The 22,928-nt window shown below is 44.8% G+C and overlaps 1 protein-coding gene across 1 annotated transcript in view; it reads right to left on the bottom strand.

The window, feature by feature from the left end:
- LOC119397674 (Down syndrome cell adhesion molecule) overlaps window positions 1-22,928 on the bottom strand; it is a 68,155-nt gene that overhangs the window by 41,575 nt on the left and 3,652 nt on the right. The window contains exon 2 of the mRNA XM_049417282.1: window positions 11,279-11,611. Within this exon, the coding sequence (XP_049273239.1) occupies window positions 11,279-11,611 (333 nt within the window). The remainder of the gene's footprint in view (window positions 1-11,278; window positions 11,612-22,928) is intronic.

Genomic DNA, 22,928 nt, shown 5'->3' with positions numbered 1-22,928 from the left:
ACACGCCTGCAGTAAGAGCAGCAAAAGCGAGAAGCAAGCGATGTCCTAAAGGGAGGTCGCGTAAGGAGGACGCACGACCGGAAACACTCGGGAGAAACAGCGAGCCGAAACAAGCCGGGTGGCCGGGGGCACAACACACTCGAAGAACACAAAAGGCTCGTCGCAGAAAATGCGACCGGGCAGCACTGGGAAGGCCGGCGCGAGAAGATTGGAACAAGTGCGCCCGGAGGGTTAGGTCCTCGCTGGTGTAAACTCTCTCCTGCTGCTCGGTTATAGGAAGGAGTAAAGAGGAGACACGAACTGTGGTATGTGACTCAGGGACAGGATGGGGGAAGGAAGGCCGGGAGAACGGCGAGAACAGCGTGCAGTTCGTCAGAGGACGAGACTTACATTGGCTTCGTGTCCATTTGGTCACGGGCGTTGGGTGGCCCAGGGCGGCACAGTCGATGGTCAGCGAGCTGCCGGACGACGCTGCCCGGTCGCCGGGCCTGTGCAGCCAAGTCGGAGGCACTGCAACAAGAAGCGTCGAGTACTTACTTTCGAGATTGGGTTACTTGTTATACGCTTTGTTTTTGACCATTGCATATTTTCTTGTGCGCAGAAAGTCGCTTGCTGAGCCACGTGATGTGCTGCGATTTTTCGTCCCTTTCTCACTAAAGCACGCTATGTTGTAACAAGAAAGCGGAAGTTGAAAAGCTCGTTAGCAACCAATCGTAGATGGGATCTCTATTCTTGTCGCTTTGCTGTTTCGTTTAAAAGTGCTTTACTTAAGCAAAAAGTATATTACTATTTCGAATAGTACCTCTCGAACATTGATGTTTGGATATATTATTTATCGGCTTGTCTCTTTAATGTACTTGGCACAACGACATTTGGGCTTTTGAAGGAAACATTGCGAAAAGTGTTATGGATGAAGCTTGACAACGCGGCAGCGCACTTCTCAATTATGCGACATTCAGACCGGCAGAAGTGCAATACTCAAGCGCAGAACCTTGGGTTCTGACATATCGCAATTCGGGGGGGTTATGTTGTGATTTTTAGCAAGAAGCGACCTGCTCGAAACAACTCGCCCCTCGTCTCTCTTCGGGGCCCGCAACTAATTAAGGGTAGCGAAGACGACTTGCCTGCCATAGAGGACGACGGGCATGTGAGGACGTTCCTGACTAGTTGGTGCAGAGACCACACGCGTCAGTGAATTCACCGCTCTTTTCCTTCTCTCCTTACGTGGTTTAAGAGTGATACTATGCCGTCTTCACATAGGACACGCGCACCTCACACACAGCTCGTTCTAACAAAAAAAGACAAGCCGTGAAGCATGTGGAGATTAGCTAACAGTAAAACCAACATTTAATTTCGTGCAAACAAACTTGGACACTAAGAAAACCACTTTTTACTTCCGTTTTCAATGAACGCATCAATATTCATCCAGCACTAGGCGAAAATGTGTTGTTGATAAATCATGCGTTTTTAGCTTTTTAAGGGAAGCAGGAGTTCTAAGGCAGACTTTAAATTCTCACTGTGTACTTCGATAAACATTGTTGTTTACCTCGTCCACTTTCCCATTCTTTGAGAAGAGTGATGAGGTTCCTCATGTTATTAGTTGGGACCGCCGGGGCCTTTGTTCAGGCAAGAGCTCACTGAGGAGACTTTACGCAATTTATACCTTGTGTTTGGCGCATGACAGCCGTAGGTACTTATGTGCTATTAAACCCAACAAACAAACCTTCTTTCCTTCTCCCACCTCTCTCTCTCATCGTTGTATTCCGCTTTCCCATTCCCCCGTAGAAGGGTAGCCAACTCGAGACCTTCCTGGTTAGCCTCCCTTCTCCTCTGTTTTCTTCCTTCCATAACGATACCGAACACCCCCTCCTAATCAAAGGACAGCAGCGGGAGAGAAGCTTGTTGAAGAGAAAATGGGAAATCGGATCTGACTTTTTATGTTTTAGAGTTGTTGAAACACTGCCGGAGCCTTAAAAAATAATAAACGGCCTGGATAATGCAGTTTGCCTTTTTCATTTCAGTTATCTTCTTACAGAGTTTGATTATCGAGGTGTAGGCTTTGTAAACTGAAGCAAAGAAAATCAGACGTACAAGTTTTTGCGAGTATTGTTTGCTCATTGCGAAGGCGCCAGACGTTGAAATTACGACTTCAACAAAGAAAGCACAATTTGCGAATACATCGCCCAATTTTTTTTTAGGTGAAGTGTTTGCTGATTCATTCGCTTTTCATTTGTTACGCAAAGAACTCCCGTGTGGTTAGATTTAGGTGCATAAAGAACACCAGGGGGTCGAAATTAATCAGAAGCCCCCCGCTACGGCGCGTCTCATAATTATGTCGCGGTTTTTGCGCGTGAAACCCCCGAAATTATTATCACTTTTCACAGGTCCCTCCCTGAACAATTCGTCGGTAGAAAAAGTTGTACGCTTACCGGCATGATTAGATGCTTGCACTTTGTGGCCTGCATTTTTCAGTTAAAAACAGCTTAATAAGTTGAACACTGGCCTTGTCTACCCTGCCCTAATGGTGAAGTATCATAGGGAGGAAATTGTCCATGTTTGTTTATTGCGTTCTTCGCATCTTCAAGGCAATGCGCGACCAGATAAGAACTCTTTTTTTCAGCATTTCGGAGTCCTGCGCTCTGGACTTATACTTGAGTAGCTTTAATCAATTCAACTAAAATTATAGTTATGGTTGTAGATTTATAAAATTAAGCATATAAGCAAAACAAAACCTACATAGCAGCAAGGTGTGTGAGCGGGCTAGTTGGTATTCCATAGCTACGTAAAGAGCGCGGAAGAGACACAAGGACGAGGGACCGACGAGAACTGGCGCTGTCACACGTGATCACATGCTCATTCGCACAGGCGAATGAACTGTAGTCACGTGTGCTATCTTGTTTTTTTCTTTTTTTCATGTATCGTGTTAATAAATGCTGGTTGCAAGAGCGCCAGTCCTCGTCGGTCCCTTGTCTTGTCTCTTCCGCGCTCCTTGCTTTCGTAGAAGGACGTTTTAGAGATAAATCTAATTATTAAATATCATACCGCGCGCTCACAAAAGACTAAGAGTAAAATGAAGAGCAAGAGAAAACGCAGTTTGTTCCTGGCATTTTTAGCTATTTGAGTTGCATGCTGTTTGTGTTTTGCGTGTCAATGATGCATTGATATTTCTTTTATGTTTATTTACAATAATCTGATAATTTGTCAACAAATTTTAACAGTATTTTACCATGATTCTCTGCTTTATTGTCATTTTTATTCACTTTACTTTTGGCAATTTAATTACTCTGCTCCTTTATGTAATACCTTGTGACGGGGCTCTTAAAGGTAAATTAAAAGGCGATGTTGAAGATGACGACGACGATGACGACGTGCACGTCGGTACGGTGCAAACGAAGAACGGCGTTTCTACACACCCTCAATGACGCCAGTGTCAAAATATTCCGTGCATTTTTCAGGAGGGTTCTTCAGGCTCAAAATTTCGACACCGTTGCCTACATTGTTTGTTTTACGCTCTAAGGGAAAAATGTATGTTATTTCTTTTAGGTCGGGTAGTGTTCAGGAAGAAATTATGCATTCATGAATATAGAGTCGCTGCTTGCAATAAAGAAGTACAGAACGAGTGAAATATGCAAATGCGTAGCAATGTTACTTTTCTTTTTTTTCTCGTTCGACGATGAATCTCCCGCTTTAAACTTTTGTTTTCTTATTTTGCGCTAGCACACGTTTTTTTACAACGCAGCTTCCAGGGGAAAGTGATAGCCTGTGCAGGCTATTCACAGGGGTGTATGCTAGGACGTGATGCAGGCTTATTTTTTTTTCTCACTGTCAGATGCGCCACGCCAGCTTCACGCGGCGTTAAACAAAGTTGAGACCGCGAAACACCCATGAATTTAGAAAGTAGTTTCTTGTTTCTTATGGTTGGAGCCAGCGCAGTACATTTAACTGTGTAACTATGTGCGGAATGTTCTCTTTTTTTTGCGAGCCTTTGGCTTGCGCTCCTCATACTTAGTTTTTCCGGATTCGCAGTATATTAAACGCGCATGATGATGTGAGCGTACGTTCTTACAAGTAACGCGAAAAAAAAAGCAATATACTTTGCGATGCCGCTTGTCTATTTTACAGCTAGTTGAACGAGGCTTGAATAAATTTTAACTTATATGCTAAACTCGAGCTTGGTTCTGTGTCTTTTTTCTTTCCTCGAACCTATGTGAGTACATAACTGTTCGCAAATTTCAGCCGCATTCTTGATTATTTCAGGCCTTCCATTCATGGGGGTCCCTATGACGTGAATTGTTGGACGTCGTGTTCTGTTTACGCTCGGACGCTGCTCTGGATTTTCGCGCATTTTGGTTGGGAAGGGCGCGTCACGCACCAGCGGCTTTCGGACGAAGTATCCTAACGCAATTTGCAGGGTTTCTCCGAGATTGCGGCAGCTCGCGCACGCGCTCCTTGCTTATACGGCGAAGCAGGCTGCGATGCCGTGGCGCTTTTGTCGCTAAAACCGTGCAGTGGTGTGGAGGTTATATAGTCTGTGCCAGTTAATCATCAGCGTGGCCCACACAGAATTCCTCCGGTAAAAGTGTGTGGGCGATCCGGAACCCTTCGGTTAAATGGTTCAGTTCAGTCCCATGTGGACACCTACTCATACGTACACAAAATGCAGACGCAAGTAACTTTACTATCATGTTACGAACGAAGAATCGCTAGGAATATAAGTAAGACATAATGCGCGAAAGTTCACAAATCACGTCGCACTAAATAATAAAAAAATGGAAGAAACAAAGAGAAAAAGCAAGAGCGTAATTTGCTCGCTTCGTATTTGCCAGAGAATGTGTTATTGTGCTTTCTGAATGTACTTCCAAAATGGGGCGAAAGTTCTGCCTAAACTGACCAACGTCGTTACGGTTGTTCTCTCGTCTTCCTTGTCATTGGCTATTGTGATTAGCCAGTGTTCTGGCGGTGCTGCTGCCCCGTAACGACGAATGCTTGAGTCAGAATCGCTTTGTGCCCACTTCCGGCTTCTGCGACGCTGTACGCTACAACGGAACAACTGCATGCCTTGCCTTCACTGGCACTTGGGTTCGCGAGTTCTGTTCTTTTTTCTGGTTCTTCGTTTCAAAGGGGAAAACCCATCTTCTTAAGTGCAGAGAACAGCGGCCCGAAGACCAGCGGAACGTTGATCACATCGTGTGTCTGTGTATGCGGTAGGAGAAGTGATAGCTACTGATGTTGCAGGTCTTGGTTCTAACCTTATTTGAAACTTTTTTTGCGAACGTCCTTATGAAGCGCGATAATAGACTTCCCATTAGGCTCACATAAAGAAGAAAATGATATAAAATCGAAATTTTTTTCTCGAGCCACACCTTTCATTTTGTATGTAAAATATTACTACTCCGAAGAACGCAAACAACGCTGCCTTACTCAAGTGAAGAGCACGCGTACATCAGACAAGAGTACTGATGACGAATGCGGTTCACAGTTATTTTACTTGTCGAAGGGAGATTGCCCACTCGCATACGCCTTGCGAACTGTCACTCCAACAAATAATGCACGAAGCGGTCTCTATAGATTATACCGCATTATGTCCAACCAGCTATCACGTTACTGACTTGCGTCGCAGTCGAAACTGTAATACCGTTAGCGTACCCGCCACGGTGTTCTAGTGGTTATGGTGCTCGACTGCTGACCCGCAGGTCGCGGAATCGAAACCCGGCCGCGGCGGCAGCATTTTCGATGGAGGTGAAAATGCTTGAGGCCCGTGTGCTTAGGTTTAGGTGCACGTTAAAGAACCCCAGGCGGTCAAAATTTCCGGAGCCCTCCGCGGCGTCTCTCATAATCCTATTGTGGTTTTGGGACGTTAAACCCCAACAGTTATTAATATCGTTAGCGTGAGACACAGTATAGCTCTACTGAACAGCATTTGTTTTTTTCACAGAAGACAAGAGCACTGGAGCGCATCGTCGAATGCGGCATTGTGACGTTTCCGTTAAACGGCAGTGGGACAATGGTGCGAACTGTGAATTCTATCACTTCAAACAGCGTAATTTTTTTTCTTTGTGGTTGTGAGTTAGCTGCGAAGAAGTTGCAGAAAAGTGCATTTGGCGAGCGACGTCGTTTTCAAACTTCGATCCAATGCGGCTGAGATGCTCGATCGCACGCAGAGAGTATACCACCGTGCGTTACAGAATACAACGTGTACGCTAACCTGTGCAACCGTAGTGAAGATTGTCATGCGATATGGTTGCGATATCGGAACTCGCAGAATGCTACTGAAGATAAAATATTGTGACACAAAAAGCTGAATAGTGAGAAACGGGATATAATTGTTCGATTACTGAGCTAGTAGTTTGCAACGAAACGAGTTTCGCAGTAATCGGCCAAGGTTTACCAAACATTTGAGTTGTGCGACATGGCTGCTTGACATTCTGAGTCCAGTATATTTCTGAGAAAACTGTACATGAAACCGCCAGCAAAAGACAAGACACAGGAACAGAAGAGGGGCTGCACCAAGTTCAATGTCCGCGGATTTGCAATAGAGCAAGCAACGTCACGAGCAAATGCTGCACAGCGGTTTCAAAGAGCCGACCGAGCAAAGTAAATCGGCGAGAGTTTTCACGCCCCAACGAGCGCCGCCTTCCTTCTACTTACGGCCGAAAAAGTCGGCCGGCATTCGATAGCGCGGCCTTCTCGCTGGAAACACTGAGCTAAGCGCTCTTTTATACACGCTTCGTAAACCATCGGCGCTGATAGCCGTCCTTTGTACATCATCGTATCTGCGGGCTACAACGCTCATTCTAATGACGCCTTCTTACGCTTCGCTCATCTTTGCCGCTGCTGTGTCGGCGCTAAATTTATACCAGCCCGGAGGCTAATGTGAGCGCCTGTGGGAAGGGCGTTTTCATTTTGTTTAATTTTTATTCTGATTTATTAATTTTTTTTGCGCTCCAACACATTGCAGATTTGCCCTTCGCTGCGCGCTCTGATCTGGCCTCAGAGGTATGTATAGATTTTCACTTACCCACGGTTGAGTGGAAAAAGACGAGCTAAAAATGCCCCAAGTTTGCTGCACACAGGTAAAGTGAAAGAAAAGAAAAAAGGGGGGGGGGAGGATATATCAGTGTGTAGGGCAGTGGAGGGTGGAGAGGTTGCATGGTGCCCAGGAATGGTCGCTATGTGAACAATCGATGCAATTCTAAGGAGCCCTCTTTCTTTCTCGTCTCCCTTGCAGACTTGCTTTTGGGCCGTTGAGAAAGAACGCCTCTCAAGAATTCGACACGCAGTGGTTTCTTGCTTCTCTTAGATTAGAGTGAACGTAAAGTGAAATAAAATAAGGATCTGCCCTCGAAACAAAATTAAGCTGACACGGTGCATCCTACAGGCATGTGGTTGCGGTGGGGTGCCTCGTTCCGGCTTGTCTCTGTCTATTTACGCAGTAACGCTCGTCGTGCTCGTTTTTTCTGTTTTTTTATTTCACAGTTACAAACGATGTTAGGCGCATAAAGTTTTGGAAAACGAACAAGCGATACAGTACCCTCTTACGTCGACATTATTTTTCTGTTACCGAGGGATTCGCTTTGAGTTAAGGCTACAAATACGTTTTGCCTCTTGTGGCGGCGCTGCTGGACTAGAAGCTGAGCAAGGTGAAGTCCCCCCCCCCCCCCCAAATTTCCGAGTTGCAGCATTCTTTCCGGCAAGAATAGTTTGTTCTTCTTTCGGCAACTTTTAGTGAAGTTTTCAAAATAGCCTTTGAAAAGCGCTTACTCTTCACGGGGCCTCTTGAGAGTGGCGGCACGTACATGTCATGAGGCGTTCATGGAACTAACAGCGCGAGTTCGTGTTGTGTAGTTCATCCATCCCTTTCTTACTCTTCTTCTTTCTTCTTTACCCTTTCTTTTCTATTATTTCCCTTTCCCCCACCCCAAGTGCAGGGTAGCCAACCGAGCCAAAGCTTGGTTAACCTCCCTGCCTTTCCTCTTCGTATCTCTCTCTCTCTCTCTCTCTCTCATGGCATCGATAAGTGTTTCTGCGTGCTTTGTAAGACTCCAAGGCCGCGTGATGTTGAGAAAGACAGAGCCAGTGATAGCTTCTAGAGAGCTCAATTCACCAATCTTTGAGTGCTTATGTGCTGCTTAGAAGTGGGCGTAGCTATTCATTACGTATCGATACTGGTCAGCAATAAAGAAGGGCGTGACCGGACTTCAGTGTTTATTTAAAATTCCTGGCCCAAGGGACACTCCAGCTACAGTTGAGTCTAGCGCCCTTTCCACTTTGTTGCGTGGAAATATAGACTACAAAAAATTGAGATTTGTTTGATTTCGTCACAGCATATGTCACCATATCTCATTGTTTTGCCTTCTTTGTAGAAAAGTGGGTCAACGTTGCTTTCTCTTATACTTATCGACTGATGGTGGCGCCTTTATGCAGTCCCGGCGGCCTCTTTTAATGTAACGCTGATTTATACACCGCTAAAAATGAACGAATAACGTAGCACAGGAAAAAAGAAAGGTCACGAAAACGACATATTCAAACCAGAAGTCGGGTGACACTAATGCAATAGAGACAACTCGCAGCACACGTTACAACCGTCAGATTTGTCATTGTAGGTGGTTTGCAGCTACACCCTTATTACCGAAAGTGTTTTATTCCGGGGTCCACCAAGACTTCAGTGACGTATTTCCGTCACGGAAATGACGTCGAAAAATTTACACGATCAGATGGCAAAGAAAACAAGTTTTGTCAACGGGTATCGAACTCACGACCGCTCGGTCCGCAACAACAGATGCCGGGCACGCTATCCACTGCGCCACGGTTACAGACTCTAGAGGCTTTACAAACGCGCCTTTTATATCTACCACTCTCCCGGTAGGCGGAGTGGTGTTGCCCTCTGGGAGCGCTAAAGTAAAGTAATTCGTCATTACTGTGGCCTCCGCGAATAACACCTGCAACGCGTTACTTGTCCGTCCCATTCGGTGCGTTTTCAATAGAAGTTCAATTCTGTCAATCCGTTAACAAACCGCGAGGTGGCGATCTTAGCACAAACGTCGTAAAAGCGTCGGCCTCGCTCATAGCATCACGCTAATCCAAACCAAAAATAGCTCTGTGACGCGCGCCTGCCTCACCTGGCTGTTACACCGCTCACTCGCTCGACCCGAGAAAAATCGTGGTAGAGAGGCGGCACGACGCGCTTTGCGTTTCCCTCTAGTCCGGTCGTGGTGTTTAGTCACATTTTAACATGCCGCGGGATGTCGAACAAGTTCTGCGTCCAATATGCGACGCTCTTCTGGCTATCACACCTCGTTCACTGATTACGCTTTCACTATTAACATAGTCCCTCAATACTATGCTATTAACTACTACAGCTACCACAAGTTGTTGTGCAATCATTTAACATGGACGTTAGTCGTCGGGATGAAGATGTACCGACAATCATCAAAGTGGGTGCATCGACGTTAAACGGTGCTATAGCTGCCAGATATCAATATACATTGTGCAAACTCTCTTATATCATTACAGTAAACATTCAGTTACTTCTGTAAGGGCACGCTTTACTTTCGTGTTATTCTGATTCCTATCACGGAGGGATCAACCATGTTTTTTTTTCTTGAGGAAACTCTGGAACATTGCATTCGAACAAAATTTAATTCTGCTCAAAGCAGACAGGCAGCGAAGTCAATAAAAACCGCGCGAAGTCTTCGTCAGCCTCGATCTAAGCTGACAGGGTCAGCGTTAGACATTTAAGGTTAATATTGCTTATTGTTTGCACATGGTTGCACATGGCGTTGCACATGGTTTGCCTGACACCCTTCAAAAAACTTTTTTTTTCTGCGAGAAGGATTGAACTTCATATTTTGGTAAGTGCAACCATCGACACCACGCGAAATCACCTTTCTTGTTACGAATTAGATACATGAGGATTTCCAAATTGAAAGTTCTGTGCCGCGCACCTGCAACCATTGTGGTAGCAGACTATAGGAATTACCCATAGACCAAAGCATAATTTGTACACTGAGGGCACTGAAGACTGTTATGTTTGTTTTAACCTTGCAGCTCTGTAATATATCTACAAGAATAGCCCCAACTCAAACTTTAAGTAACGTATGAGTCGTGCTGTCATAATTCCTCAGCGACAGGGTGTTCACTGTCCTCTTATTATTTATCAATGCACTCCTTAACCACACGATTTTATCAAAGGTAATGGAGCTCCTCCGCTCTCTTCGTGTGCATAATAATATGCGTGCGAAACGTTTACACACCACGGCAGGTATGTTTAAGAGCGCAGCCGTTAGGCGCCCGTACCTGCACTGAGCATCGGCGTGCCTCGTCCCTCGTTTCCCCTCGCGACAACAGAGTAAACGAGCGCAGGGAAAGGCGCCTCGCGTGTGCGTCTGCCAATCAAAGCTAAAAACGCAGTCACGTGGCATGGCATTGTGGTTTCTTTCCGATGCCGCCAGATGGCCTTGCCCTCTGCGCATCTCGGCTTGTTAAGGCACAGGTCACCGTCCCGTTATAATGAGGACTCTCATAGCACCTATCCTCGGCGGAGCCGGCGCGTGCATGGAAACCTTTCGACGAATAGGCATTACTACTGGTGCTAATGTGCGTAAGCGCATCGTGTCCACCTTTCACTTCTGTCACTGTATGGTGTTCGAAACGGATAAAGCAACATTCGCCAATTATACGACAGTCATTCACACGACTCTAAGGCTTCCTTCATGACCATAAAGGACTTGGAGAGGGGTATTTTTTGAAGCAGAAGTGGGTCCTTTATGCATTCGCCTGAGGCGACTCGGAGGCGAAAGCAATCTCCTTCTTTTTCTTCCCAGTTGATGTATTGATCCTCCCCCGCAACCCTCCAGAAGCTTCCTGCACCTCACGTGGTTTTGCATTGCCTCCGTAATTATCTCACCTTTGACCGATCGATGCTGTCACCTGAAGACGTCCTCATGGTACGTCATAGTAACGTGCTTATGACGCCATGGTGACGTCACAAAACTTTGCGATCTGTGACGTAATGGTGACGTCATCACGTGATAGTAATTTTTTGCGTCACTTGTGTTGACGCCGATGCCGCGAGACGACGGTCGACGCCGACAGTCAATTTTTGGGTTCCATGAGGCATCTAAGGATTTCGCCTGAATAATTGCCTATAACTGTACATGCACAAATGTCTCTCAAATTCATTGGCTCAATATATCGCGAAATGAAAGCACGCGTAGTGTTGCATTCAAATTTCGCATTAGGAAGTATCGCAATGGTCGGTCGGTAATTTTTCTCTCACCTTCGACGAGAAGGCTGGCTGTGAAGCTTGTCTTTCCCGCTGCATTGCTGGCTATGCAAGTGTAGTTTCCTATCTGGCGAGCGCCGATGTTCTCGATGAGGAGCTCTGAGCGCCGATCGCGGTGGTCGACTTTCCACAGGGCCTCGGCGCTGTTGGACCCTTGGCCGGTCCCGGTAGGTTCGGCCGCTCCCACTCTGCTCGGCCTAATGGGCCGGCCATTGTGTAGCCACTGGAACGCGACGGGTAGCGAACCACGCCGCAGTGAGCAGAAGATCTCGGCAGTGTCACCTCTCCTCAGGTTGCTCGGAATGAGGACGTGCGCCTCGGGAGATTCTGTAAATAATCGAAGAAAAATAGAGAAAAGCTCGGTAAATCACGCCGTTACAAAGAATGACTGATTATTACGAACATTCGGCCTTGCACGTCGATGCGAAGGTTTCGCCCTGTAAGAATCAGGCAAGGAAGCCTAGTTAAGTTAACCTCCTTGCCTTCTCTTCTATTCCTCTGCGTCGGGAATAAATAAATAAATAAATCAATCAATCAATCAATCAATCAATCAATCAATCAATCAATCAATCAATCAATCAATCAATCAATCAATCAATCAATCAATCAATCAATCAATCAATCATTTATTTAACGTGCCCAGGAACAACCGTGAGGTCTTTGTGCAGGCGCACGCAAAAAAAAACAATAAAAATAAACAATACAATACAGACAGTCTTCAGAAATAAAAAGAGCAAAACACGTAGACAAAGAGAATGAACACAAAAGGGGAGGAGTAAAATAAGACAATATGAGAAATATTGAAGGGGAATAAAAAAATTAGATTGCACATATACAACTATGCGGAAAGACGAGAAGGGAAGACTTGTACATTGTGCCATACTGTGTCAAAACAGTGCAGAGCTCGGATAAAACATGATTGTGGACTATAATAATAGTGGACAATATAATAATAATAATAATAATAATAATAATAATAATAATAATAATAATAATAATAATAATAATAATAATAATAATAATAATAATCCAGGAAAACTTTTGATGTTGGAAGTATGCCGCCGATATTACTGATGCGTCGATGGAGTTTCTACGTAGTGAAATTTCCTACATCTTATCGCTGGGACGTAAACCTACGCGACGTAAACCTACGCTAGGACAGTGGCATTTAAGTTATTTCAAAGGAGGTCGGCCTAAATAATCTGTCATGTGGTATAAATATATGAGTTCAATGTAAAGAAACCAATGACAGTACTGGTGTGTTTAATAAGGCGAACACAAAGAACAAGCCAAAAGAGGGTCTATCATGATTGCGGCAGTGCATATACTAAGCGGGAGCTTTCGCAGCTCTCGAATCATCGCCATAAATTAAGCATCGAACGACGAAAATTTGGACGTCTTAAAAAATATGTTACGTTTAAATGAATAGCTTGCACATGAGCAATCGACTTTTTAAATATTAGTGAAATGAATTTTAAATTTTGCGTAAAATGTCATTTAATTTACTTTTTAGATTCTGCTTTGATATCGTTACTTAAGTTCTCGACTCCTGACCCGAAAGTCGCGGTATCGAATCCCGGCCGGAGCGGCTGCATTTTCGATGGAGGCTAAAATGTTTGAGGCCCGTGTACTTAGGTTTAGGTGCACGTTAAAGAACTCCAGGTGGTCCAAATTTCCGGAGCCCTGCCCTACGGCGTCCCTCATAATCATATCGTGGTTTTGGGACGTTAAACGCCAGATATTATTATTATTATTATTATTATTATTATTATTATTATTATTATTATTATTATTATTATTATTATTATTATTATTATTATTATTAATATTATTATTATTACTACTATTATTATTATTATTATTTAGGTTACATAACGAAATGTATGGTAATGCCGACAAGATGAAAAGCTCCGTGTTTATATTTTCCGCATAAGCGAAACTGAGCGCGTGAAGCTAAGCACGTGAAAGCTGGAATGGCAGTGTTTACGATGGCCTACGAGGTTTACGTTTGTGTCCTCGTTATTCTTGGTGATCATAGACGCTCAGATTCTCCTAAAGTGATAAGGGTCATGTTTTTACTGAGACCCACTGTTTACTGAGACCCACCGAGCTAGTTGGTAAACTTAGAGCTGGCTGCTTCAAACCGCTCTATGTGAACAGTAGCGAACAGAACTACGACCATTACTCTCCATCTTAAAAGTGTTGGGGAGGCAGAAGAAGCTCAACATTCTCGAAACGACTGTATTAAGCTGATGGATACGCCACTTAATAAAGCAACTCGACAGTGAGATCTGGTTGAGGTTCTTGAGACTTAGTTAACACGCGCAGTGCCTGGATTTTAGATTAACCGACTAGCCTTAATATGATTAGTAGTTTGCGTGTTATTATACTGTTTTTCTAGCTTCGCCTTGCATATGGCATAATTAATAGGCACAACCTTCACGAAAGGGGAATGTACTTCAAGCAGAAGGTGCGGTTTAAGGATCTAACTGAGCACTTTGCTAAAACATTGCCACAACTAAAAGAAAAAAATGAGCAGAGGCGGAGGGACGGCGGCAGAGTGCGAGACCGGATGGATTAGCTTTGAGCATCACCGCTTCCACGCGGTTTTTGCACTACACGAAGGTCCCTTCAAAGTTTGTAGGTCGTTATACGAGGTGCTCCACACACAGCACGCGAATGCGAACAGCGCAGAAAAGGCTTCTTTGACGACGCGCCGACGAGCAGCCGCCGCTTCATTCAAACGATGCCGTAGCTTGTCGAAAGAGTTGTGGAAGCATCGACGGCGTTAAGGCTAACTAACACAGCTTCTCAGTTTCGCGATGCTTTCATTGACTTTTGACCTTTTAAGTTTTCGGCAAGACGTTGTGAATGTAACGGCTGGCGTAGCAGCTTGCATAAAGTTTCATGCAACGCTACCATAGCGTGTTCGTTCCGCGATCGTTTAAACTCCGTGGCAATGATGTGTAGTACGAAGATCCTTTCTGATCTTCGTGCTTGTGGCTTAAGAAGTTCCTATGGCTTTGTATATTGCTATGTATTTGCCTTTATTAGCACGAAATTTGAAGCGTACCTCCTTAAAAGCCGAAGAAAGGATCTGCATACTTGCATTTTCTTTTTCTTTTTTGCGTTTGTAAGGCAATATTTTATTGAAGACGATAAGTTTGTCATCGGTGTTTTGACGGCGTCCCACTATCGATTCAGTGCGTGCAAAAACCACTACGACGCAATGTTGACGGGGCCCGACCTCAGACGTTATGAGCGCATGTTCATAAAGATATTCATTCGTACGCCCTTTTTATCATTGGACATCAGCTCTTAGAAATAGAGAAGAATGTAAGAGGGCGATGAGCTTAAACAGGAGAGCATTTAGATGCCTACGCTATGCTGATATAACGAGGAAATGTAAGAGAGAAAAAAAATAAGGCACAGTGGATTTGCGCAGGTTCGCTCACGGCACTATACTAAATCAAAGCTTTTCACACAGACCGTAACACCAGTAAGCATAATAGTGCTTTGTGTCCTATATTAGTATTGGCTAGAATTTTTTATTGCGATAGCAATTATATGAACACTCGCCGCGTGTTTTTGCCGTCGCCGTCGGCGCCGCCGTGGTGTTCCGTATGAAGTCGAAATCGATACATCGACCTGCACGTCGTATGTTCTATGTGCGAGTGAAAACTGTGACTTTTAACACGGCGCTGTTGAAGCTTTTCGTTCCGCTATTTCGCGTGACCGCAAAACTGAGTTGCGCCTATCGCGTGCAACGCAATAACGCGGCCGGCGCGTGCTCTCTTCGTCCTCTTCTTCTTCTTCTTAGGACTGATTATAAATACAGACAGTTTGCGCTTGGTGACGTAAGTTCGAGAAATTGGGATAGTTCTCGGTATAGCCTAGTAATTCGGAGGAGACTAAGGCCCATGGCCAGCACACCGATTGAGGTTGACACGTTGGATGTGCAGTGTAGGCGTTTCTTCAAAGCGCATGCGTTCTGGAGAAAGCAAAAGAGAGAGAAAGCAGTAAAAGAGCACAGAACAGATAAACAGAAGAGAAAGGCGAGAAAGAAATAAAGAGAAACAGACAGGAACAGAGAGAGAGGACCTTGCTAATTAAGTCGTGATAATTAGGACCACGCTAATAAAACCTTACTAATCATCTAGGTCGGCCACAAGCTCCGCTGTTAGTTCAGCCTTACACCACTAGTGCAAGCTGCCCACGTTTTTTCATGTTTATTTATTTATTTATTTATTTATTTATTTATTTATTTATCACAGTACCCTCAGTGCCATTAAGGCATTACAGGGGGGGGGATGCGTTGCACAGTACAAAATTGGCAATAATTACCTATTTACAACAGTGGCGTAGCCAGGGGGGGTGCACGCACACCGGGCCCGTGCCCCTCCCCCCCCCCCCTCGATTTTTTTTCTTGCCATGGCACTCAGAGCACAAAATGACACTCAACCACATCTTCCTGCCCTGCCCACACTTCGATCAAGGTGGTGCCCCCCCCCCCCCCCCCGCCCCGAAAATAATTTCTGCCTACGCCCCTGATTTACAGGCATAAATTGCAATAGATAGTATTCTATATCATAGCAATAGTAAAAAAGCATTGCACACCGAACTCGCTCTACTTGATGAGAACAAAATAATCTATGCAAGAAATAATAACATGAACTGTTCTATTGGAAACATATCATCATAGCAAGAAATAGAAGACAGTGTTGGAGTTGACGGTGGTAACATCATTGGTTAGGCGATTCCATTCCGAAACTGCGTGGAGGAAAATATACTCCTGAACGACTCAATTCTGTACTTGTATTCTTTAACCTTGTTTGTATGGTCGATTCGTGATGAGATGTAGGGCGGTCGAAATATGTGCTTATCCTTATCTATACCTGTTCTGGAATGAAATATGTTATGAAACATTTTTGATCTTAACTTTTTCCTCCGTATTTTTAGCGTATCCCACCTGAAAATTTCTAGGTTAAAAGATTTTTATACATACGTGCCCTGATTTTTACAGAGCCGCGTTCGTACCACAGCTTGATCATATCGGCATTGCTCATGAGTAAGAGGCTATACATAGGAAGCAACTGTCGACCATGCGTTCTTGTGTTGTTATTAACATACCCGAGCTTCGTACTGATATTATGTTGCAGGTAATAAGGCAGTCGGAATAATTACCGCAGTAAATGAGCGCAATAACACACACAAAACTGGAAAGAAGTGGACAGAAAAAAACTTAAAAGACGCGAATAAATATATTTTGCCTGTACGTGGCGTGGCAAGTAAGAAAGCTGTGATCACAAGTCTCTAGTAGTTTCCATTACACTGCGTCAGGGACGCTGCAGTATACGCGGTCTGCGATATTGCTGGCAGGCAGGTGGGTCGGTATAAGGTCATCCTGCGAACTTAGAGAACAGAAGTGGATTGTTTTCGTTGCGTTTTCGGTTTTCCATCTGACGGTCAATGCGCATTATAGTCTAGGCCTAGTTGTTATTATTCAGCCTTGAAAGAGCACATATTGTTTAATCTCGCTTTGTATCTCGTCGGACGCAAGGAGTTGTAAACACTGCATATTTTAGCATATGTTTCTTTTGTTTTGAATAATATTAATGACGTCAACGATGGCAAAGGTAATAAACGCGACTTCGGAACAAAATGTGTCGCTCATTTTGCAGTGACCTAACACTTACAAGTTATAGTATGCGTTGTGATCGACAAATAAAATTTTCACTGTACTGTCAAGTTTAGATGTGTGTGTTTGCTTGATTTCACTCTGAACGAGGGTGCACTTCTTGAGGCGCATTTGTAATGCAGGTAAAATTTAACGGACCTGTTTGTTTGAAAGCTTAGTTAACAGAACCTAATTTAGTTAACAGAACCTAATAAAGTAAGCCAAAAAATGGCGCATAGACTACACACAGAAGTGTACGAGAAAACGTAAAGTAGTTCTCATGACCTCTTTTAGCCTAGATGATCAATAAAGCAAGCAGGTGCACGTTATGGGAAGCACTGTATGCCTAAACTTTCGATGCCGTGGAAAACGCAGATTCGGCTCCTTGGAGCCCAAAGTTCGCCCGAAAGCAGATAACTTGGCCGGCAGTTTCTCGAGATCACGGCGATTTCCCGCAAGCTGCCGCCTCATTTATGCTGTAGGAAAACTTCCGGTAATTTCGAGGTTCTAGAAAGTACTCGCCGCGTTTTGAGGCACTCGGGCCCGGAGCAATTTCGGAGAGAAAACTCTCTGCATAAACTCGCCCAGGCACGCCACTGACGTTCGTTCGTTGGTGCTAGTGAAGATTGGCGTGCCAATGTAACAATTCTTGTTTCTTTTTTTTTTGAGCATCGTAATGTAGAACAGATCTCTAGCGTTCTCTTCAAGAAATTGCAGCTGGTCGCGTACAGCTTCAGACGTGTATAACGCGCATACCAGGGGACTAGTTCTGCGAACGAGACGAGAGAAGGGACACTATGGAAGGACCTGACGCGGTGGTTCGGTGGTAATAACGCGCGCTTCAATAGCGCAATGCGCCTGCAGCCGCTGCCCCCCTCCATCTTCGTTTCTCGGCACATCCACAGCACTCTCGCTGCTCTAATACTGGCCGTCTTTTGTACTCCAACCGTGTTCGCTGGGCACTATCGGCTGCGCGCTGCATCGGTGCCCGCTTTCCAATTCCCGCGAGGGTTTAATTCCGCCGAGGCACGTACGCCGGCGAGAGGCGTGTGTGTGCGCGGCTGCCGGGGTGATGAGGGAAAAGTGTTTGCACGTCGTCGTTCCAAATAATTACGTCCCTTTCAGAGCCACCAGGGATGTTCGCGCCACCCGCGGCCGCGCTTCGGCTCTGTTCCACACCGTGTCGGCGCTGCGTGAAAGGTCAATCTGTCAGGCGGAGTGAGCACCCCAAGAGTTTGGACTTCGCGAGATGGTTGGCGTCTTGAGGAGTTTAGGAGGCTCCCGTGTGTGGACAGGGAGCTGTGTGATTCGTCGTGAACGTGCTCGGGTCATTACAGTGCTTGGCTAAGCTGGATATGCGTGCATGTAAACGGCCGGCTCGCTTTTCGAAACTGAACATTTACTGCATGAATGACTGCCATAGTTTGGTAGAAGATCTGGAGAAGATGGAATCTTGAAGCGATGAAAAATGTTTGGAACACAGGGTGCCGCTGGAGCCAACGTTTCGACAAGCGGCCCTGTCTACTTCAAGGCAGCAACTGCCCACCTTAGCGCGTATATGTGCATGCTTCGTACTCTCTCCGCCGACCCAAACAAAAGAGGAGGAATGAGGTGTTTTTATCACAGTTTGATGACACAAAAACCTCATTCCCGTGTATCTCAAATAGAGAATCACTTGTATACCATCAGAACTAATTTTAACAAACCCCTGTACGAGAGTGATTATGCACGTTATAAAAAACATGACTGATCCCCCCTTCATAGGAATCGGTATAACACGAAAGTAAAACGTGTCTTCACAGGGGTAGTTGAGCGTTTATTGCGCAATGTATCCGCACAAAGGCGAACAAATTGTAATGTCACGCGAAGGACGGCAAGCCGCTCGAAACTTGCAGAGTGCTCTAAACAACATACACAAGACGAGCGCGAACTAACAACTGTCACAATTGTTACTTCTTTGTATGAGCAGCACTCTCCTTTCGGAACGCGGCCGCTGCAGCGATCTAAGTGACTTTCGTGCTCTCTGTAACGTCAACGGAAACTTGCGGTGAAAGCACAAGACGTACAAACCGCCCCCATCACGAGATAAGCGCGCGCGCAGGAGAGACACCCCCTGTAGAGGCGCGCTCGATTTGCGACGCACGGGGCGATGACCTTTAAAGCGCAGCCCTCCGCGCCCTTCGCGCCATCGCGCAAGTGATAACAAAAACAAACACGCTGTGCTACCGAGCTCTGAGTACCGCCAACGGTAAATGGTGTGTATAAACAGCTCGCCGTTAGTAAGCTGAAGAACGTACGCTCTGTGGCCGAGTGGTTTCACGCCACGCGCTGCGGAGCGATAGGTCGTAGGTTCGACTCCCGGCGACGGAACTTTTTCTTCTAGTTTTTATCTGTTAGCGTATATTTTACAACGTCATATCTGTGACGGAAGTAGGTCAGTGGAGCCGTGGTGGACCACGGCATAAAACACTTTCGTGTTGAAAACTACTGTGAACGCATTTATGAAATAAAATCGTACGCATAATTATTCAAGTTGAAATCATTACTGTTCATACGATATATCAAAGTTCGATAGTCTACGATTAGCATCATGAGGCCACCCGCAGCGTGCAGGAGGATTTGCTTCTGCTATAAGTTAATCTCTCTGGCCGCGCGCGTTTTCTTTATCGCACCTCGTCAGCTGTTTTTTTTTCTCTGGTCCAGCATTGTAACTACTGTCGCGTTGAGCCCAATTGTTGATAACGCGCTCGTGTATGAGAAATGAACCACGAAGGTTCATTTAATCAATTACTTGTAAAACAAATTGCTTGACATGTCTTACTATTGCCATAAAAGATATGATGGGCATATTTTCTAGTCTTTTTGGTCATACTGCAATCAGAAGCCCCAAAATGAAAGCAATTGCCCTAAACCTTCTGATGAACATACGTTCAGGCACCAAATTTGTGTGTTTCGAAGGCACTAAAGCTAGCCAGGGTGCGCATAGTATCAAGGGTGTTCAGGCTACATTTCTAACAAAGGTCGACAAATGTCAGTGTTACCTGATCCAAATATTTAAACACGGTTATAAAGATTTGCAGCGAAAATTTCCTCAAGTACATTACTATGTCCAATGATAAGCATTGCTTTCGTTAAGAAAGAACCTAGAACATATTCTGTTAAGCAAAAAACAATAAAAGAAAGATCGAAGCAAGTTTACCCTTTGCTTGATTATTCTTGGGCCGCAGGAAAGCGCTTGAATCTGTAACCCACGTTCCTAATACTTTAAGGTATGTCGCCACCCTTTAAAATGACGTTTATTTCAAGAAAGTGAATTTTTGTTTTGAACATCCTAAGAATGTACAGGCTTCAGGGGTGTGATGCAGCAAAAACATTTGGCCGCCATCCCGCCCTACGATCGTCAATGCCCAGCGAAGCTGTATCAAACACCACACATGTTGATTGGGGGGGGGGGGGGGGAGGAGGTATGTTTTATTAAGGCGAAAGCCTTAGATGCCTCATCAAAAGCTAAAATTGACCGGCGTGCCGCGTCGGCATCTCCCATCGGTGTCAACACGAGTGACGCAAAAAAAAAATCACGTGGTTATGTCACAAGTCGCTAAAATATGTGACGTCATCGCAACTGACGTCACATGATGTCATCACACGCCATCACCGCTTGGTCAAACGTGGGCACATCTCGGAGGCAATGCAAGACCAGGTGAGGTGCCTCCGATACAGGAGACGATGTAAAACCACATTAGGTGCAGAAAGCTTTCTGAGGGTGGCGGCGCAGGAACAATACATCGACTGAGAAGAAAAAGAAATTGGCTTTCGCCATCCAGTCGTCTTAGGTGTGCGCAAAAGGGATCCTGTGAGTTTTTATTACTTTAGAGTAGTGGTAGTGATAATCCATTTGTTGTCGCTGTGGTAGACCGTGATTGGTTCGGCGACCATTTTCAGCAAGACAAATTTGTTCCTTTCGTCGAGCATTGTATTCACGCTGTTTTTCTGGTGTCTGTAATTTCCGTGGTCTACCCATGGCAGTCTTAGAACGAACTGAATGAGTTGCTAGACGAATCTTCCTTTTATATATGATAGCGGGAAACACATTCGGGGAGAAGGAAGGGCCGTTTGACGTCATTCGAAGCCCCCGTGTGAAGTGCAAAGCAGCTGAAACCTCATCTATACCGAGAACGCGTAGGAGGGTCTTTCCATTGTTCACAGGTGCCTTATCATCCATCGTGCGGTTTTGATGCTTGTTTTATGGTTTTGTTTACTGAAACGAATACTGATCTCTATGCTGTATGCCTGATTGCAAGGAAAGATATGTCGTTTGCCTTCAATTGTTAAAGGGCCCCTAAACCACCCAGAGGCCGAAATTTAGTTGTGGCGTTGCAGTTGTGCACGAGTCTACAGTGAACGCGTTCGTCGGCTCGTCTGTCCACCTCTCCGAATGCCCTTCCTCTGCGTCCGAGGTGAAATGGCAAGGAGCGCGCGCATCTGCTGGCAGAAGAGCACGCGAACGCGAGGGTCTGTTGATGGTTTAGGGGCTCTACCTGGCGTTTTATGTTTACGCCACGAACTTTTCCGACCAACGAGAGTTATACAACTTCGCTGTAAAATTTCATCTCTATTTGGTTCTATTTAAAGGTTATGGGCTTTTTTTGACTGACCTCAAACCGAAAAAGTTTTCTAATTTTTCATATGAATTATTCCCACCATGTGTACATGATGGATTTTCGAACGTACCAAGGCTTGAGCATTTTCTCCTTTTCATCTCTTATTCTATTTCCTAAGACACTTCTACAATACTGCTCATCTTTAGAAAAAAATTATTTGCAATATTGTAACTCGTGTACAGAAAACATGACCCTTCAACGTTTGAATGTATTACTGCAACATTAGGTAGGCCTAATCACTAGCCACGAATTTTTCTCTTATGATTACACACTCAGCCTAGTAAACTTGAAGTCGGCTCTTCATAGAAACCTTCATTTCTGAAGAACGCTGTTCGGTCTTCTTTATTCGCTCGAGTTCAGGTTTCTTTTGGCGGATTCATTAAAACTGTGAAGTATGGGCCCTTCCAAGTTTAATAATGAAATGCATATCTATAGTAACTTTTCTTTTTTATTTAGAAATTCCGACGTGTCTAAATGCTAATCACATCTTAATGCACTATAAAGAAGTTCAGCTCAAACGTTGAGCAGGCGAGCGGCTTGTCACCGTTTCCACATCACATTTGTTTTTCTTTTTGTCTTACCTGACTCCTGGCTCATTGGCGCGAAGAATTTTTCTTGCGCTCTCGGTATAGACCGTCCACGTTTCTTTGTAATCAACTGATCGGTTAGCTCTCAGTAATAAAGTCAATTTTACGCCGTACGACTCAATATTTTCATGCCGCTTTATATGCGATTAAAGGGCATATACTGCGCAAACAGCGAGGCTAACGTTACAGTTTTTAGTACCTGCTGTGATACTAAATTGGCGTACAAGTAAAAATTTTACAAAGTGCAGAAGAATTAATATCTGGGCAAGTTGGAATTGGTTATGCATCATCGAAACGGGCGGCGCGAAAAACAAGGACAAGGGAAAGACTACACACCACAGAGCGCTCTGTGGTGTGTAGTCTTTCCCTTGTCCTTGTTTTTTTCGCGCTGCCCGTTTCGATGATTTTACAAAGTGAACTGATGGACACGGGCCTTATAGAAAAAAAAATCTTTAATACTACTCAACAAGATAAGTTCGCGAGTCGTTGTAAAGTCGCCTAAGAAAATTTCCTTGAAATAAAAAAAATACGCGAATAAATTTTCTATGTACTTAACAATTAGCACTGCTGCTTATTTCTATTACATCAGGCATATAACTTCTTCCAATATTCACAAAAGATGATGCAAGAATCCCGTAGCTTACACGCCTCTTCCCCTCCCGATATCGCGGGAGTCAAGCCAATAGAAGTAAGTGACGCAGGAATATTTAGTCTTTTGC

The sequence above is a fragment of the Rhipicephalus sanguineus genome, chromosome 6 (assembly GCF_013339695.2).
Source record: "Rhipicephalus sanguineus isolate Rsan-2018 chromosome 6, BIME_Rsan_1.4, whole genome shotgun sequence".
NCBI lineage: Eukaryota > Metazoa > Arthropoda > Arachnida > Ixodida > Ixodidae > Rhipicephalus > Rhipicephalus sanguineus.
The sequence above is the reverse complement of the archived record's forward strand: the minus strand, read 5'-3'. Positions and strand labels throughout refer to the sequence as shown.